We start from the raw sequence: 14,734 nt of genomic DNA on the forward strand, positions 1-14,734 counted from the left end.
ACATTGTTTCTGTTTCAAAATTCTTAGATGCCAGGGCCTCCTCTCTCAGTTCCATGCTACTCTGAGATTCATAGGGCAGAATTAGTGCACAGATGAATTAACCCTTTCCAGATTCAAGTTATCATGCATCTACCCCTGGCTGTATTTATGCACTGGTTCACCTAAGAGCTCCATCTCCTCCCTTCTCTTCACGCCTCCTCTCTACCCTCCTCCACCCCAAACTTCAACAGGAATGCCTATGTTATCTCCTCAATATAATGCAGGCTTACAGTAACATTTACAGGCACACGAGAAGGATCAACTTACATAAGGGTTGGGGCATTCTACCATAGCAGCCACTTGGAATGAGACAGTTTTCAATCATCCATGAGATTTGTATTGAACTCCTTCCTAGATAAAGATGGCCGCTCATTTTTTTTTTTTTTTTTAACAACAGTGGTCCTTCCCACATAAATGTGGCCACGACATGCTCTTTGGAACATCTGTGGCAAAGCAAACTGTGCATCAAGGCCTAAAAGACGAACAGGAGTTAAAAAAATGACCTATGAACCTTCATGTAGATTTAAAGCAACATTAAAGGGACTCTATGTGTGAAAGAAACGATTTTTAGTATAAGATTTTAGTACATCTTACATTAAAAGGAGAAAGTGCTAACTTTTTATTCTTTTTGAATGTCATTTTATTGAAATCTGCTTGCTACGTATGGTTTCAAAAGAGGTTTTTTTCCCAGATAACTTTTTTGAAAGTAAGTTATAAGGTGTGGCTGCTCTTTTATTTAAAGATGTAACTTATTAACTTAATGCCTCATAATTTGGGCTGAACTTAGGTGTTAAACCAACATTTAAAAAATACACTGTTTTACGTCATCCGTTCTAGCTAAAAGCTTACATGATTATATAGGTGGCATAATTTAGGAACAATGACCCATTTCATGTCACAATTTACAAAAGAGCAGTGATTGAAGTAATTCTCATTCCCTTGTAACCTTATGCCTCTTTTCTGTATCGCCTAGGGCTTTTAGCAAATTCTGATCTAGAATGTTTAAGCCCTCCTTATCTTTCAGGCATTGTCTTAGGTGCTTATTTATTTATTTCTCATGCTAGCCCTCGAAGGTAGTTACCATTGTTATTATTCCGTGAGATGTTACGGCAAAAACCAAACGAACTTTTTGGTCAACCCAATATTATGCTCAAAAGTCAGCAGTTTGAGGGACAATGAAGCTTGAGGAAATTAAATGCTTTACCAAGATTATAACAAATCTCTGGATGCAAATCCAGATGTGCCCCCCAAATTCTTTCACCTTAGCCAGCCCATACTATAGTGCATTTGTTTCATTTTATGCCTTTTACTTATTACTGCATAACAAATTAAAACAATCCTCACTCATTTTTCTCTTGGATCTGCAATTTGGGCGGGGCTTGGTGGGGAGGGAGTTTCTGCTCCATATACCACTGGTCTGCCGGGAGGACTCTGCTGGGGGTGGGCGGAGGGTGGGGGGTGGGGGTGCTACCGCTCACTTCTCTTAAGGGATCTTTTCAAGGGTGGCTGGGGTCTAAGGGACAAGTGTTTCAAAGACAGAAAATGAAGTGAACAATTTCTAAAAGCCTGGCCCAGCTATTTCTTCTATATCCTATTGGCCAAAACCAGTTAGAGAGCCCAGATTCGAGGAAAGACGTCATAGATTCCACCTGTCAAAGGGAGGAGTACAAAAAATTGGGGGGCCACATGACAAAAGCCTCCCACTTTATAAGATTTACTAGTTCAGAGTGATTTCATTAAATTGTGAAATTCCTATTTTATGAATGCAATCATCCCCCACAAGTTTGCATATACATACCCACCAATGGTAGCTTCTCAGAGGTGGGAAGGTCTTACACTTTTCCTGCATATTCCTTTTTCTGTTATTACAGTGGGCTTCCGAAGAGAGTGACCCTGGGCTTAAGAGGGAGCTTTTATTTTCATGTCTTCTTTTCAGTGGTCTCAGCAGAGAGACTGCTTCTCATCACCTGCAGCTGGACCAGTTTCCCCGCTGGGCACTCCACTGCAGTAGAGAGGGCTCTCTCTTAGATTTGACGCATCTTGGTCTTTCCCTTTTAACAAAACTTGACCAGTTCATGCCTGACTGGGATATCAGATATGACAGTTTGATTCCAATTATTCCAATTGACCTTTGCGCACAAACATCCCTCTCACAGCCAGTGTTTGCACTGATATTTTTGGCAGCTGTGTTGGTCCTGCCTCCTAGATGGATGAGTCTAAAAAATAAAGGCAGCAGCATGTGTCTCTTACTTCCTTTGTAACTCTCCACACCAATCAGTTAGGAGTTGGGTGTATACAATGCCTATCTAACCAATAGTGCAGCTGATGCTTAGAATAAAATCTAAAGAAAATATATTCAGGGGCAAGAATATCTCTGAATGATACTATACATAATGGATCAGATTCAGCATTATGAAGGATACCCTTTCAATTTTGTGATTTCATTTCTGAGTTAGATTCTGCAGTTGGAATCACTCTTGGAATAAGACACCTGACATCTAGGCTTTGCTCTCTGTTTTGAGTGTACCCCCACGTCAAAGTCTTTGAAATATTCTGGATTGAAAATGAGATTTCAAGGAAGTATTTAATTGGAAGTGGGTATTATTCCCTTTGAATTGCATCCAAAGCTGCAGTTTTTTAACCTTTCAGTAACTTAGTATCACACAAATCTTTTTCTAATTATACAACAGCCAACATATGTTAATTTGTAGAATGAATTCTGTTTAATTCCAGCAAAAAATATGATGGAAACCAAGCTCTGAAGAAGTTATACAAAGGAATCTTTAAGTTAATGTCATTTTCTTTTAGATTGTACATAACTCAGCACCTATGAATCCTTGTGAGCCATCTACTACAAGTTTTACTTTTATTTAAATCACACGACCATGAAGAACGAGACTTAAAAGAATTTCCTGAGTTGAAAAGAACAGTCCGCTTACTTTATCAAACTCGACTGCTTTGTAGATGAGTGCCTGTTATCTGTAGGAATTCTATCATTTGCCATCTTAAAAGGTGTTTGTGAGTTTGTCCTTTTTAGTTGTATATTGCAGCATATCAATGTACCCCAAAACCTAGGGGTTTAAGACAAATTATTTCTAGAGAGATAAAGTGACTTTTCCCAAAGCCCTGCTAAGCACTTACCTTACAAAAGTATTCTGATACGGATATTTGCACGGAATTTCTGCTTTTATATATAAGGTATGTAACACCCTATAGCTCACTGTCTCCTCTTCTTTGTATTAAGATATTTCACTGGGATATAATTTGGGGTATGTCAAACTAGATGATCTGATTTAAATGATCCTGGGTAACTGAAGGCTTCCACCGTGTACATATGCTAAAGTCGAAATAAGTGAATATTCGTGCTAGGGAAGAGAAGCCCTTCTGCAGCGGAAGACTCCTGGACTCTCTTTACTGCCCCGCTTACCCTCTCCAGAATCGGGTGGGAAGTTAAAGGGTGACTTGTTTGACTGGAAAATGTGGGAAGAATAAACCAGGCAAGCTCTACCCACCTGCTCACCCCTCTCCCTGGGGAAGTGACCCGTCTGTTCACAGAGAGCGTGGCTGTGCTCCCCGCTCCAGACTCCTGTTCTGTGGAGCAGACCCTCCGTCCCTCACCCTCCCCAGCCCCACTGCCAGTGTGGGGGCAGAAGACTGTCTCATTCCGATGTTTAGTGCTAGGAAGCACAAAAGCATCCTCTGGTGTTACCTTTGTCAGCAAAAATGGTGATAATTTGATTTCCTATCTGCAAACTCTTTGGTCTTTTTTCCCTCAGTTCAGAATTTGGGGGGATCTAGAAGGGTACAGTTTACAGAGTCACTGTCAAGCCTCAACAACTCATCATCATCACAACAACAGCTATTATGATTAGTAACTTGTTGAGCACTTGCTATGTGTCAGGCTATCAGGTTACTACATGTTCACGTGTTATCTGATTTAATCTAATTAGGACAAAGCCGAGCCAAAGAAACCACACGACATAACTGGGACTTTCAGTAGCTTTCATAGTTGGCCACCATGAAATCCTCCCCTCCCTGCATGCACGTGCCTCACCCCACATCACGAGATGGGGTCTCCTTCCCCTCCCTGTGACTCTAGGCTCACCTTAATGACTCACATAGATAGGACGCAGGGGGAGGGAAAGTGACATTTTGGGACTTCGGAGGCCAGGCCTGAAGAGGCCCAGCAGATTGCACTTCCTTTCTCTGGGGAAGCCAATCCCCTACAATGAATGCTGAATGATAAGAATAAGCTGGAGCGAGGGAGCTCTCATGGAGGAGCACCGAGGAGCCAGACACAGGAGTGAGAAATGTGTAAACCAGTAAATCACTGGTTTAAGTCACTGCGTTTTGGGGCAAGTTGATACACAGCAACAGACAACTGAAACAAAATACAAACTCGCAGACGTCCTTTAAAATGGCAAATGCACCATTGCTATGGTGTAACAAGAATTTTTAAAGATCAGTAGATGATTTATGAAACCATCAAGTCACGATCTATTTGGACACAGAGTACCTCTATGGTCCAAGTCTCGCTTTCTTAAATGTCATTCTAAATGAGCCACTTTCAAGGGACAAACGATACCATCCCCTCAAGACATCAGCGCCACTCTTATTCAAAAGGATAAAAGCTCTTCGTTGAATAATCAAGGTGATCCCTCTCTATTCCCTGTAGAGATCTCGCCATCTCTTTGCCTCATATTCCATTACCGTAGAGAACAGTTTCTACACCCTGGCTCTCCACTCCTTCTTCTGGGGGGCCCTCCCAACCCCGCATCCTCAGCCCCAAGCTGGCGTACTCACCCTCATTGTCTCTTTAACGCTCTGCTCATATTTTAGCTCAGTGCCCATCACATATAATTTATGATTCACGTAAACTCTGTGAGAGCAGAGACCCGGCCTGTTTTGTTACTGTTGTATTCTAAGCACAGAACAGCACCCATATGGAGTGGGTGCTTCACTCATTGGCTTATTAGTGGTTGAATAAGTGAATGAGTGAATATGCCTTCCCTCCCACCCCGGGCCAGATACTGTTTCTTGGGTTGAACATCCGATAGCACTTCTTTCATTCTCTCTCTTGTGATGGAGGGGCTGGAAGCCTGGAGGGTCCTAGTCGTACTTGTGGCCAGGGTCCGAATGCAATCCTGTTCTGCCAGATGGACAATCTGTGTGAGATCTGGAGGGCAAGGGGAACCAGGGAGGTTCTTCTGCCACCAGCTGTGGTTGACACTCGGGTTCAGCACGTGCTTGTAGAAGCCAGCCAGCTACCCAGTCCCCAGCGGCAGCTGTGATCCTGGCAGTGGCTTCCACATTTTCCTGACCTCTGGGTGACAGCTTTGGCAATGGGACCTAAATGCCTAATGGTGCCCCTGACTTTCACTCCTTCAACCCTTACACTGTTTCCTACAGTATCTGGAACGGCTTTTATTTTTACTACTGAGTTCTGATAGCTTCACAGACGGCATTCCCTTGAGGGCACGAAATGCCTTGTTCCTCTCCGCATATCCATACCTGCAGTGTCTGGATCACAGTGGAAACTAATAAAGATGATAAGGATAATAATAGCAAACAATGTTTAATAAGTGTCCAGCACTGTTCTAAGTGCTTTACGTCTATTAGCTTATTTAATCTACTCAATAACCCTGTGAGGCAGGTACTACTGTCTTCTTTTAAAGATTATGAAACTGAGAACAAATAAGTTAAACAACTTGCTTAAGAAATCACTGCATTACACGGTGGACTGAGGAGTCGTCAAACCTGGCTAGTTTGGCTCTCAAGTCTGTACTTGTATCTAGTATTCTCTCCTGCCTGAATAGTGTTTGCTGAAGGACTTGAAGACTCAACCACTAAAATTTTATAATTCATTTATTATAAATGTCCTGTGTGCATTTATCATAAAAGAGCTGTTCACGATATTTTCCTTTAAGACTCTCAACTTTGAAAGATATTCTTGCAGCATCAGAAGAGTATATAAATGCTTCTTGTGCTTAACTATTTTTTCTAATGACTCATTAAAAACAATGAAAAAATAAGGAGCCTGGATATTAGCATTGTAGGAAAGGTAAGAAGAACCATGGTAAAGAATATTCATAGGCTTCTTGCGAATTTCTTGACACACATCCTTCTGCCTCTTGTCTGGGAGCACAAGCTAAAGCCAATGGCCACTGGATGCAGCAACTGTAGGGATTATCTCTCTCTTGTTACCGCGGCTTCTGCCAATTGGAGAATAAGCTTTCCCACCAAGACTCCAAAGGAATGGAGAAGAGAGTCAGGGAAGATGCAAAGATGAATAAAGTAAAAAGTCTACGTGGGAATGGACTCAGCATCCAATCATTAACATTGTAGACAAAAGTGCACAATCTTCAAAGATGACCAGTGCATAAATCTGTGTGTGTGGGGGTGGTGAGGGGATAGGAAACAAACAAAAAAGGCATTGGAGGTATCTTTCTCTCCACTCCAGATGTCTCCTGACACACAGAGGGATCTACTAGTAGCCGTGGACAGGGCCGGCACTTATTCCTCAGGGGACAAGTGTCTTTATCTGATGGATGCATTTGGAAGGAAAATCTGAGCACAAACAGCCCAGCCCCTTCTTTCTCTCTTGTAAGTAAACCTGTCATTCTTCTCAGCTCCTCTGTATCTTAAATTTTAGAGGGCTCAACTCTGTCCATGGGGAGGGGTCTGGACTTTGTCCACTGCTGATAGTGATGGGGAGGGTAAGTCTGTGCAATTCTGAGGTTCAGTACTGGGAAACCCACTTGCCTCAAGTTAAAAGCCACATTCCCCAGTAAAGAGCCACAGCCCTTACCTGCAATTACAAAATCCCCCAGTGTTGAAAACAAATTTTTTCCCCAATTCATCTGGCAGCAAAACCTGAAGTGACCTCAGTCGATGGTGGCAAAACCTGACCTTGATGGACATGATGCCACTTACAGTCCTTATTACCCCACATAGAGCTATGTGTCCAATACAACAGCCAATAGTCACATACAGTCCTTATTACCCCACTTAGAGCTATGTGTCCAATACAACAGCCAATAGTCACATGAGTCTATTTAAATTTAAGTCAATTACTGTGAAGTATTAAAAATTCAAATTCTTAGTCATACTAGCCACATTTCAAAAGCTCAACCGCCATATGTAAATAGTGCTCTCACACAGAATAATGCAGATAAAGACCCTCAGCATTGCAGAAAGTTCTACAGTACAGCACTTAGTCATGTTTTCTTATAAACATATTCATATCTGGTTATCAGATATTAATAATAATAAACAGCATATGCACCATTTTCCCCCTAAATCTAAAAAAATGTGGAATTGCAAAATCGCATCTGGCCTACGGGATCACAGATAAGGAGTACTGGCCTGCTTCAGCTTTTATTAGTTATAAAGGCAATATTTGGTCTTTTTTCAGGTTTAGACTTTACCTATTATGGACTGAAGGACTGTATCCCCCCAAATTCACATGTTGAAGTCCTAACCCCCCACAATGTGATGGTATTTTGGGGTGAAGCCTTTGGGAGATAATGGTTTAGATGAGGTCATGAGGGTAGGGTCCCATGATCGGACTACTGTCCTTAGAAGAAGAGACACAAGAGTTCTCTCTCCCCCATATGAGGATGAGGCAGGGACTGGAGTGATAAAGCCACAAGCCCACAGACGTCAAGGACTGGCATCAGAGTAGGAAGAGGCAGAGAAAGTTTCTTCCCTAGAGCCTTCAGTGGGAGCACAGCCCTGCTAACACCTTGATTTCAGGCTCTAGACTCCAGAATCATAAGACTATAGATTTCTGTTGTTTAAAGCCCAATCTATGGTAATTTGTTATGGCAACCCTAGGAAATTAAGACAGATTTTGGTACCAAGAAGTGGGGTGCTGCTCTAACAAATATCTAAGAATGTAGAAACAGTTCTGGAACTGGCTAGAGGCTAGAAGCGTTTTGAGGTGCATGCTAGAAAAAGCCAAGAATGCCATGAAGGGACTGTTAAAGGAGACTCTGGTAAGAGCGCAGAAAGAAAAGAGGAGAGCTGGAGAGATGGCTTCTCAGAGAATACATAAACGATCATGACCAGACTATCGACGACAAAGGCCTTCTGGTGACTCTCAGAAATGAGAAACATGTTATTGGACAATGGAGAAAAAGTGACTTATAAAGTAGCAAAGAACTGGCTGAACAGTGTTTTGTGGAAGGTAGAATTTAGAACCAATGAAACGATGTTCAGCTGAGGAGATTTCTAAAGAAAGTATTGCAGGATTGGCTTGGTTTCTCTTTATAGTAAAATGAGAAAGAGATGAATTGAAGTAATAACTGTTAAGCAAAAAGGAACCAGAACTTGATGATCTTGAAAGTTCTCTGCCTATCCATATTGCAAAAAACATTGTTCTGAAAAGAACAGTAAGGGTGTGGTCACACAACCATTTGGTAAAGAAACGAGTATATGTGTGAAGCATGGACCGTCCCCCCTTAACCCCCCCCCCACCCCCCGCCCAGCAGAAACACGGCCAGTGTGAACTGGAGGAGACCGGTTGACAGAAAGGAAGGCTGTCAGACCTCTTAGGCCCTACAGGACTATAAACACAGGGCTACTGCCTGTGAACATGTGTTCTTCTTGAAGACAAAGGAAGAATGACCCCAAAGATTCAGAGGTCATCAGGGCTGCCTCCTTGGTTTCAAAGTTGGGGGAGGCATCACCTGGGCTTCAACAGGGGAGGTGGCCTCTGCCTAAAGACTTGGGGGCAGGGCCTCCTGGAGCCTGGGTGGGTGATTCCCTCCCGGCAGAGCCATAAAGGTGAGACTGCCACCCCAGCACGTCCAGAAGGCAAAGCATCACATCAAAAAGGATTATTCTAGAGCCTTAAAACCTAATGGCATTTGTCTTGTCAGGTTTTGGATTTGCTTGGAACCCTTCATCCTTTTCTTCCTTCTAATTTTCCCAGTTTTCTCATTCCTTTCGGAATGAAAAACTTTATCCTACACCTGTCCCCTCATGGTATCTTGGAAGCCTATAACTTATCTAAGAGCTTCACAGCTGGAGGGGAATTTCGCTTCACGATGAGTCCTATCTGGAGTCTCACCCACATATTATTTAGCTGGGACTTTGGGCTTCAGACTTGAGAGTTGATACTACAACAAGACAAGGCTTTTGCAGTTGTTGGGATGCAATAAATGTATTTGGCATGCCAGGAGGACATGAATTTTGTGGGAGGGTCAGGGGCAGAATGTTATGGATTGAGTGTTTGCCCCCCCCAGTTCATATGTTGAAGCCCTAACTCCCAATGTGATCATATTTGGAGGTAGGGCCTTTGGGAGGTAATCAGGTTTAGATGAGATGATGAAAGTAGAGTCCCCAATATGAGATGTGTCCTTATAAGGAAAGGAGCCTTGGGTAAGAAATGAAGCACAGAAGAGGAATACTATTTAACAGGCCCCTCCAATTTCAGTCACAGGGAGAGAACTGTGCAGGCTCCTCTCCTCTGCATATTCACGGACAATTCAGTTCAGGCTAATCACAGTGGAGAAATTTATATGTGCTTTAGAACCACTGTTCCAAGGAGGTATAAGTGCCATTCTGGCAGAGAGACAGTGGTTAAATGACTGGAAAAATTCCAAGGATTAATAAAGATGCCACAGATGGGACTGCTACGTTGGTGGGAGGTGGGACTAGATGAAGTCCAAGGTCCGTCCACGCAAGAGAACGGGGGACAGTTACTCCTCTCCCACACTGGTTCTTCTTGAGTGTCTATCACACAGTGGGGACAGGTCTGATGCAGATATGCTTTTGAATAGGAATGTGTCCTTCAGAGTTCAGAAAATCCTGCCATTTCCCTGAATGCTCCTATGGCTACCTTTTCATGGGGGTAAAGTGGGTCAGGGCAGCTATGGTTCCTTCCTGCTACTCAGCTTCTTGTGGCTGTCAGGCTTCAAGAGGAAGGCCAGCATTGTTCACTACAGCCAGCTGACTTTCTTGACCATATGGGTGTTAAGACATTTACAGAAATCAGGCATGAACCTAAGTACCAAGAGAGATGTTCTGAGGGCCCTGCAGGCTCCAGCTTGTTTCATTCTGCTAGATGAGTTCTGCTAGATGAGCTCCAGCTTGTTTCATTCTGCTAGATGAGCTTAACCTGGTGCCTCAGTTTTCTCCTCTGTAAAATAGGGAGAACACCCTCTGGTCTACCATCCTCACAGGGTTTGAGAACGAAAACCGAACTACTGACTGAGCTAACCTATGTTCTAAAAACATGTATTATCCTAATTACTGATAGGGAAATTTCATACAAGCTCTGTAAAGCAATCTAAGGGAGATCCTTTCTGGATTCTTAAAAGTACTGCTATGAGTTCAACACAGAGAAGCTTTTATTTAGAGCATAAACTGGATTCCCGCTTGTAAAGAAAAGCATGAGATAAAATTCTTTGTCTTAATTTGACAGCGGAGAGGCTCTTGAGTATTGGCCAACAATCTAATACGGGATCGCACCAAAACACAACCATTTGCTTCCTGAGTCATATCCATAAAGATCTGGTGGTAAAGTGCTGTCTCTGACAGAGCATTTACGGAGATCGCAAAGCTTCATGTTCAGGCTCTTAAAGAAAATACCTATCTCTGTCTTTTCTATTTAACATACCCTCGGCTCTCCATTTGGGATAAAAGTTGAAGTCCTGCTCCTATTGCAATTTCTCAGGTAAGAGTCACATTTCTGGGCTTTTAAGATCAATGTTCAAGCTGCCCAGCTCAGTGACCAGAAGGCATGATTCACCCCCTCTCTTGTCTGCTGTCCTAATGTTAATACACACTGAAGCTTCTACTGTATTTCAAGAAATGGGAAAACTTATACAATCACATGTACTGGCTTAAGAAAAATGACATTAATCTTGAATATTAATTCAATATTAAGCTAACTTGATATAAATCCATTATCACTGATTTTTATCCTAGAAATTACAAATGTAAAGAAAAATAAACTACTAATGATATTAGCAGACTTTTCACTGTATTTAAAAACTTGTTTAAAGAAAAGTGTGACTTAACTGGTTTTACATCAGCACACTTAACACTTCTTATGAGGTTTTTTCTTAAGCTCAGGAAAATTAAATTCTCTCAAATACTGTTTTATCAATATTTTTAAAAACAACACCGAAAACTTAAGTTGCAAACTTCCTTAGGTCCTTCAACATGCTGCACAGCCCCACAGTTTTCTTTATCCAGATTTAAGTAAAAAATCCTGTAAGACATAGTTCAGATGAAAGGAATTTTAAAGAATGTACTGCAGCTTTCAAAAAGCCTCCTTAATTACTAAGTGCTGCGAAACAGAGTTGTAAATTGATAAGAGGACAGTCATACCCTCCCTCAAAAGTGTACAGCCCTTCTAATACTAGTCACTGTGGGTTATCTATTTGATTCTTTTCCCAATCCCTTTGTCATAAGGTGAACTGTACCTGAAATTTCTGCTAGCGTTTTATGAAACAGTAATTTTTTTAGAAAGCTATTTTTTATAGGTCCTCTGAATGCTTTTTACAGGCAACCAGAACCTTGGGTTTTGCAATGATGATTCTATCCATATGACTGTTAACTTTCTTTTTTTCCTTTCCTTCTCTGTCAGAACCAAGGCTTGTTAGAGTGTAGCAAGTTTCCCATCTCACACGCCTATTTCAGTCTCCTATAAACTCATCTTAGGGCCAAACACTTATTTTTCTGGGAAAGAGCAACTCTTACAGTTTTATCCAAGCCAAGTCAAATGCATCCTACTTTTTCTTCACTTACTGGGAATGAAAGTTAACGTTCAGGACTGTGAATTGATAGGCAGTGATGAGAGAAAACTGACCACCCGGAGCTCAGCCGCTGTGGTTTGTGAATGCAATAAATCAACAAGTTTTCATTTAGCAGCTACCAGGGCCCCAGCCTTTAGCTGGAACACGACTGAGAAGGCCAAGTTCTAGACCGGGGCCATCTAGCCCAAGACCCAACTGTAGAGATGAACTCATCCTGAACGCTCCACCTGGAAACCAGCGTCAGCCTGTTTCGGGACCGCACAGCGCGTTTCCCCTCGATCTCTGCGGATCTTGGGTTCACAAGAGTCTCCTTAGCTCCCCAAGACAAAGGGTCCCACTAGCACACCGGCAAGAGGCAAGCCTCGGGGAACCCCATGCTCTCACTTCGCCTCGGCCTGAACAAGTGGCAGAGGAGGGAGCCCCCATTCAGGAATCTGCCGCGGAGCCGAGAGAGCGAGAGGACGTTTCACGATAACCTCGGAGAAGAAACCGCTAAAGGAAAGAAAAACGGGGTGGGGGTGGGGAGTGGCAGGATGAAGCTTCCAGAAGCGTCTGTTAATACCTCGGACATTTCTCAGACCAAGGGAAAAGAACCCAGGGGGCGAGAAATGGGTGTCCCAGGGTAAGTCAGCAGGCAGAAGGAATGAGCGAGGGAAGAAGAAAAGTGATTCAAATTAAAGTCCCAAGCGCTCAGGACAGCCTCGGTATTAGCTAGAGAAAGGGAGCGCCGGGGACGCACGGCGCGCCCGGCTGTGCCATGGCACTCTCTCTGGCTCCGCCGCGTAGACGGATAGAAGGACAGACGGACAAGCGCAAGCAAAGGACTTACCTTCAGGGTTGGCGCTGATGAAGACCCGGACGCTGCGGCCGGCTGGCATCAGGTGAGAAGGCAGGGCGGTGAGGTTCCCAGAGAAAGCCGCCCGCCGGAGCGCAGAGTCCCGGGGACAGGGCAGCTTGGTGCCCGCGCCGGCCGGCCACATTGCCTTCAGAGAGGAAGAGCCGCCGACTCCTGCTTCTCGGGTTCCTGCCCGCGGCTCCGCGGAACGGCTAGGTCGATCCCCGCAGGCGGCGCGGCTCAGAGCCGCTCCGAGCCCGAGGCGACGCGGGCGAGCTCCGTGGCACACACCAACGGCCGGCGGAGAGCGGCCATACGGACCCTCGGGCCCCTCTCACCGCCGCCTCCTGCCCCTCTGGGCGTCAGCCTTCGCTTGTTGCCAGGGCTCAGCGCAGTAGCGGGCGGGAGCGGGAGGTCAGCGTGGCGGCGGCTACGGGCGCGGCGCCTCTTTGCGCCAGGAAGCCGAGCCCATGGCCATGTCCCCGCCCGCGCCCGCCGCTAGAGGAGGGGGCGGTCAACGGGGCCCGGACAGAGAGGGCAAGTGGAGCGGACCAAACTTTATCTACAAAAGGCGTCCGGAGTTTATCGCCAGCCGCCTCCCCTGGGGCACAGGAATATCCCGCGACTTAATTAAATTAAGGGCAGTTCTGTTGCGGGGGGCCTCGGGCTGCCAGGGGTCTCCCTGGCTTCTCTGAGGGCGAGCCCGGGCGCTCCTGGCTGCCTCTTCGGTGGACGACCAGAAAGAAATTAGCCCGAGATTTCTGCTACTCCTCCTCCAACTCTACTAAGGGTCAAACAAGCCCTGAACATTTTCCAAAACGCTCTCATCCCGGCGTCTGCGCGTTTTTTTTGCCTAAGTGCTGGGAATTCCGCCTCAAAGTTAGACGCACCACGGAGCCCGGACTCCCAGGGATCGAAGCACCAAAACTCGGGACCGTCTCGTGCGTCCTGGAGGGAATATCACCGTGGCCGTTTCTCTTGGCGCAGGTGGCGAGTCCTGCCGCTCCGTTCGCTCCCCACGCCCAGCAGAGCCGGAGGTTTTTATAGCGAAGCAGCGCCGCTCACGTGCTCCTCGCCGCGTGCTCACGGAACCTTTTCTAGAGCCGATCTCCGCAGCGAGCCCTCCCGAGGTCTCTAAGTCTCCAGGGGTTATTTCCTGCTCCCACCCGGGCGCATTCCCGGGCCATTCCGCCAGCCCGGAGGCTCCGGGGCCCCGCCGCACGGGAGGATGCCGGGAGCCCCGCGCGCCCTGGCGCGCGCCTGGGCTCCGCAGACCAGTGTGGACTCGGGGGAGCGCCGCCCCGCGCAACGTCCCGCAAAGTGCAGGTGGCCACGGATTGGAGCCAGGTGCGAGAGATCAGAGTTGGCGTGGAGCAGCTTTTCCAAGTTCGTGCAGAGCGTGAGTTGGCTCCACCTGACGCTGATCCAACGTGGCCAGAGCGCATGGGGGGACTGTTGCCTGGGGTCGGGGCGTGAGGTGGACAGTGCAAGGAGTCTGATCCACGTCCGGGGTGACGTGAGATATAAAGGGACCGAGCCATAAAATTGCCATCTCCGGGCCGCACTTCATTGCACCTCCAAAATTCTGCAAATCCCGGGGCACGAAGGAAGTGTGATTGTGCTGTGGGGTGGCGGAAGTGAGCAGGGCGTGCTTAGAGCCTTAACTGGACTTTGGTCTTCAAACCCCTTATGTTGAGCTTTAGGGCAGGAACTCCTGGCTTTTAGAGAGGAAGAATAGCTTTTCCAAATCTTTGAGATTGGGGAGGGACGGGTGGGCACAGGGTGAAGGTAGCTCAACTGCTGGTTTTAGCCTCTCACCTGGGGCTTCTGCTGTAGGCAGCTCCTGGCCTCCTCCTGGCCTGCACTTCTTCTGGGCCCAGCTGGTGGCAGTGAAGTCCTACGCACTGCTGTTTATTTTGTCACCCCGCCGCATCACCAGCACACACTTTCTGGGGTAACCTTTTCGGAGAATTGGGTCTCTGGGTTTTTAAGGCTGCCTCTTCAGTACTGAGAACCAGGGGGGCACACAGCAGTCCTTACTTTGTAATAATTTGATGCAACCAATAAAGAAAACCTTGAACGTGCCCATGTA

At 45.7% G+C, this 14,734-nt stretch overlaps 1 protein-coding gene across 1 annotated transcript in view; it reads right to left on the reverse strand.

The window, feature by feature from the left end:
* Positions 1-12,787, reverse strand: part of NWD2 (NACHT and WD repeat domain containing 2) — a 202,430-nt gene extending 189,643 nt beyond the window's left edge. The window contains exon 1 of the mRNA XM_060147319.1: positions 12,637-12,787. Within this exon, the coding sequence (XP_060003302.1) occupies positions 12,637-12,787 (151 nt within the window). The remainder of the gene's footprint in view (positions 1-12,636) is intronic.
* Between the last annotated feature and the right edge of the window lie 1,947 nt (positions 12,788-14,734).

This window comes from Lagenorhynchus albirostris, chromosome 4 (assembly GCF_949774975.1).
Source record: "Lagenorhynchus albirostris chromosome 4, mLagAlb1.1, whole genome shotgun sequence".
NCBI lineage: Eukaryota > Metazoa > Chordata > Mammalia > Artiodactyla > Delphinidae > Lagenorhynchus > Lagenorhynchus albirostris.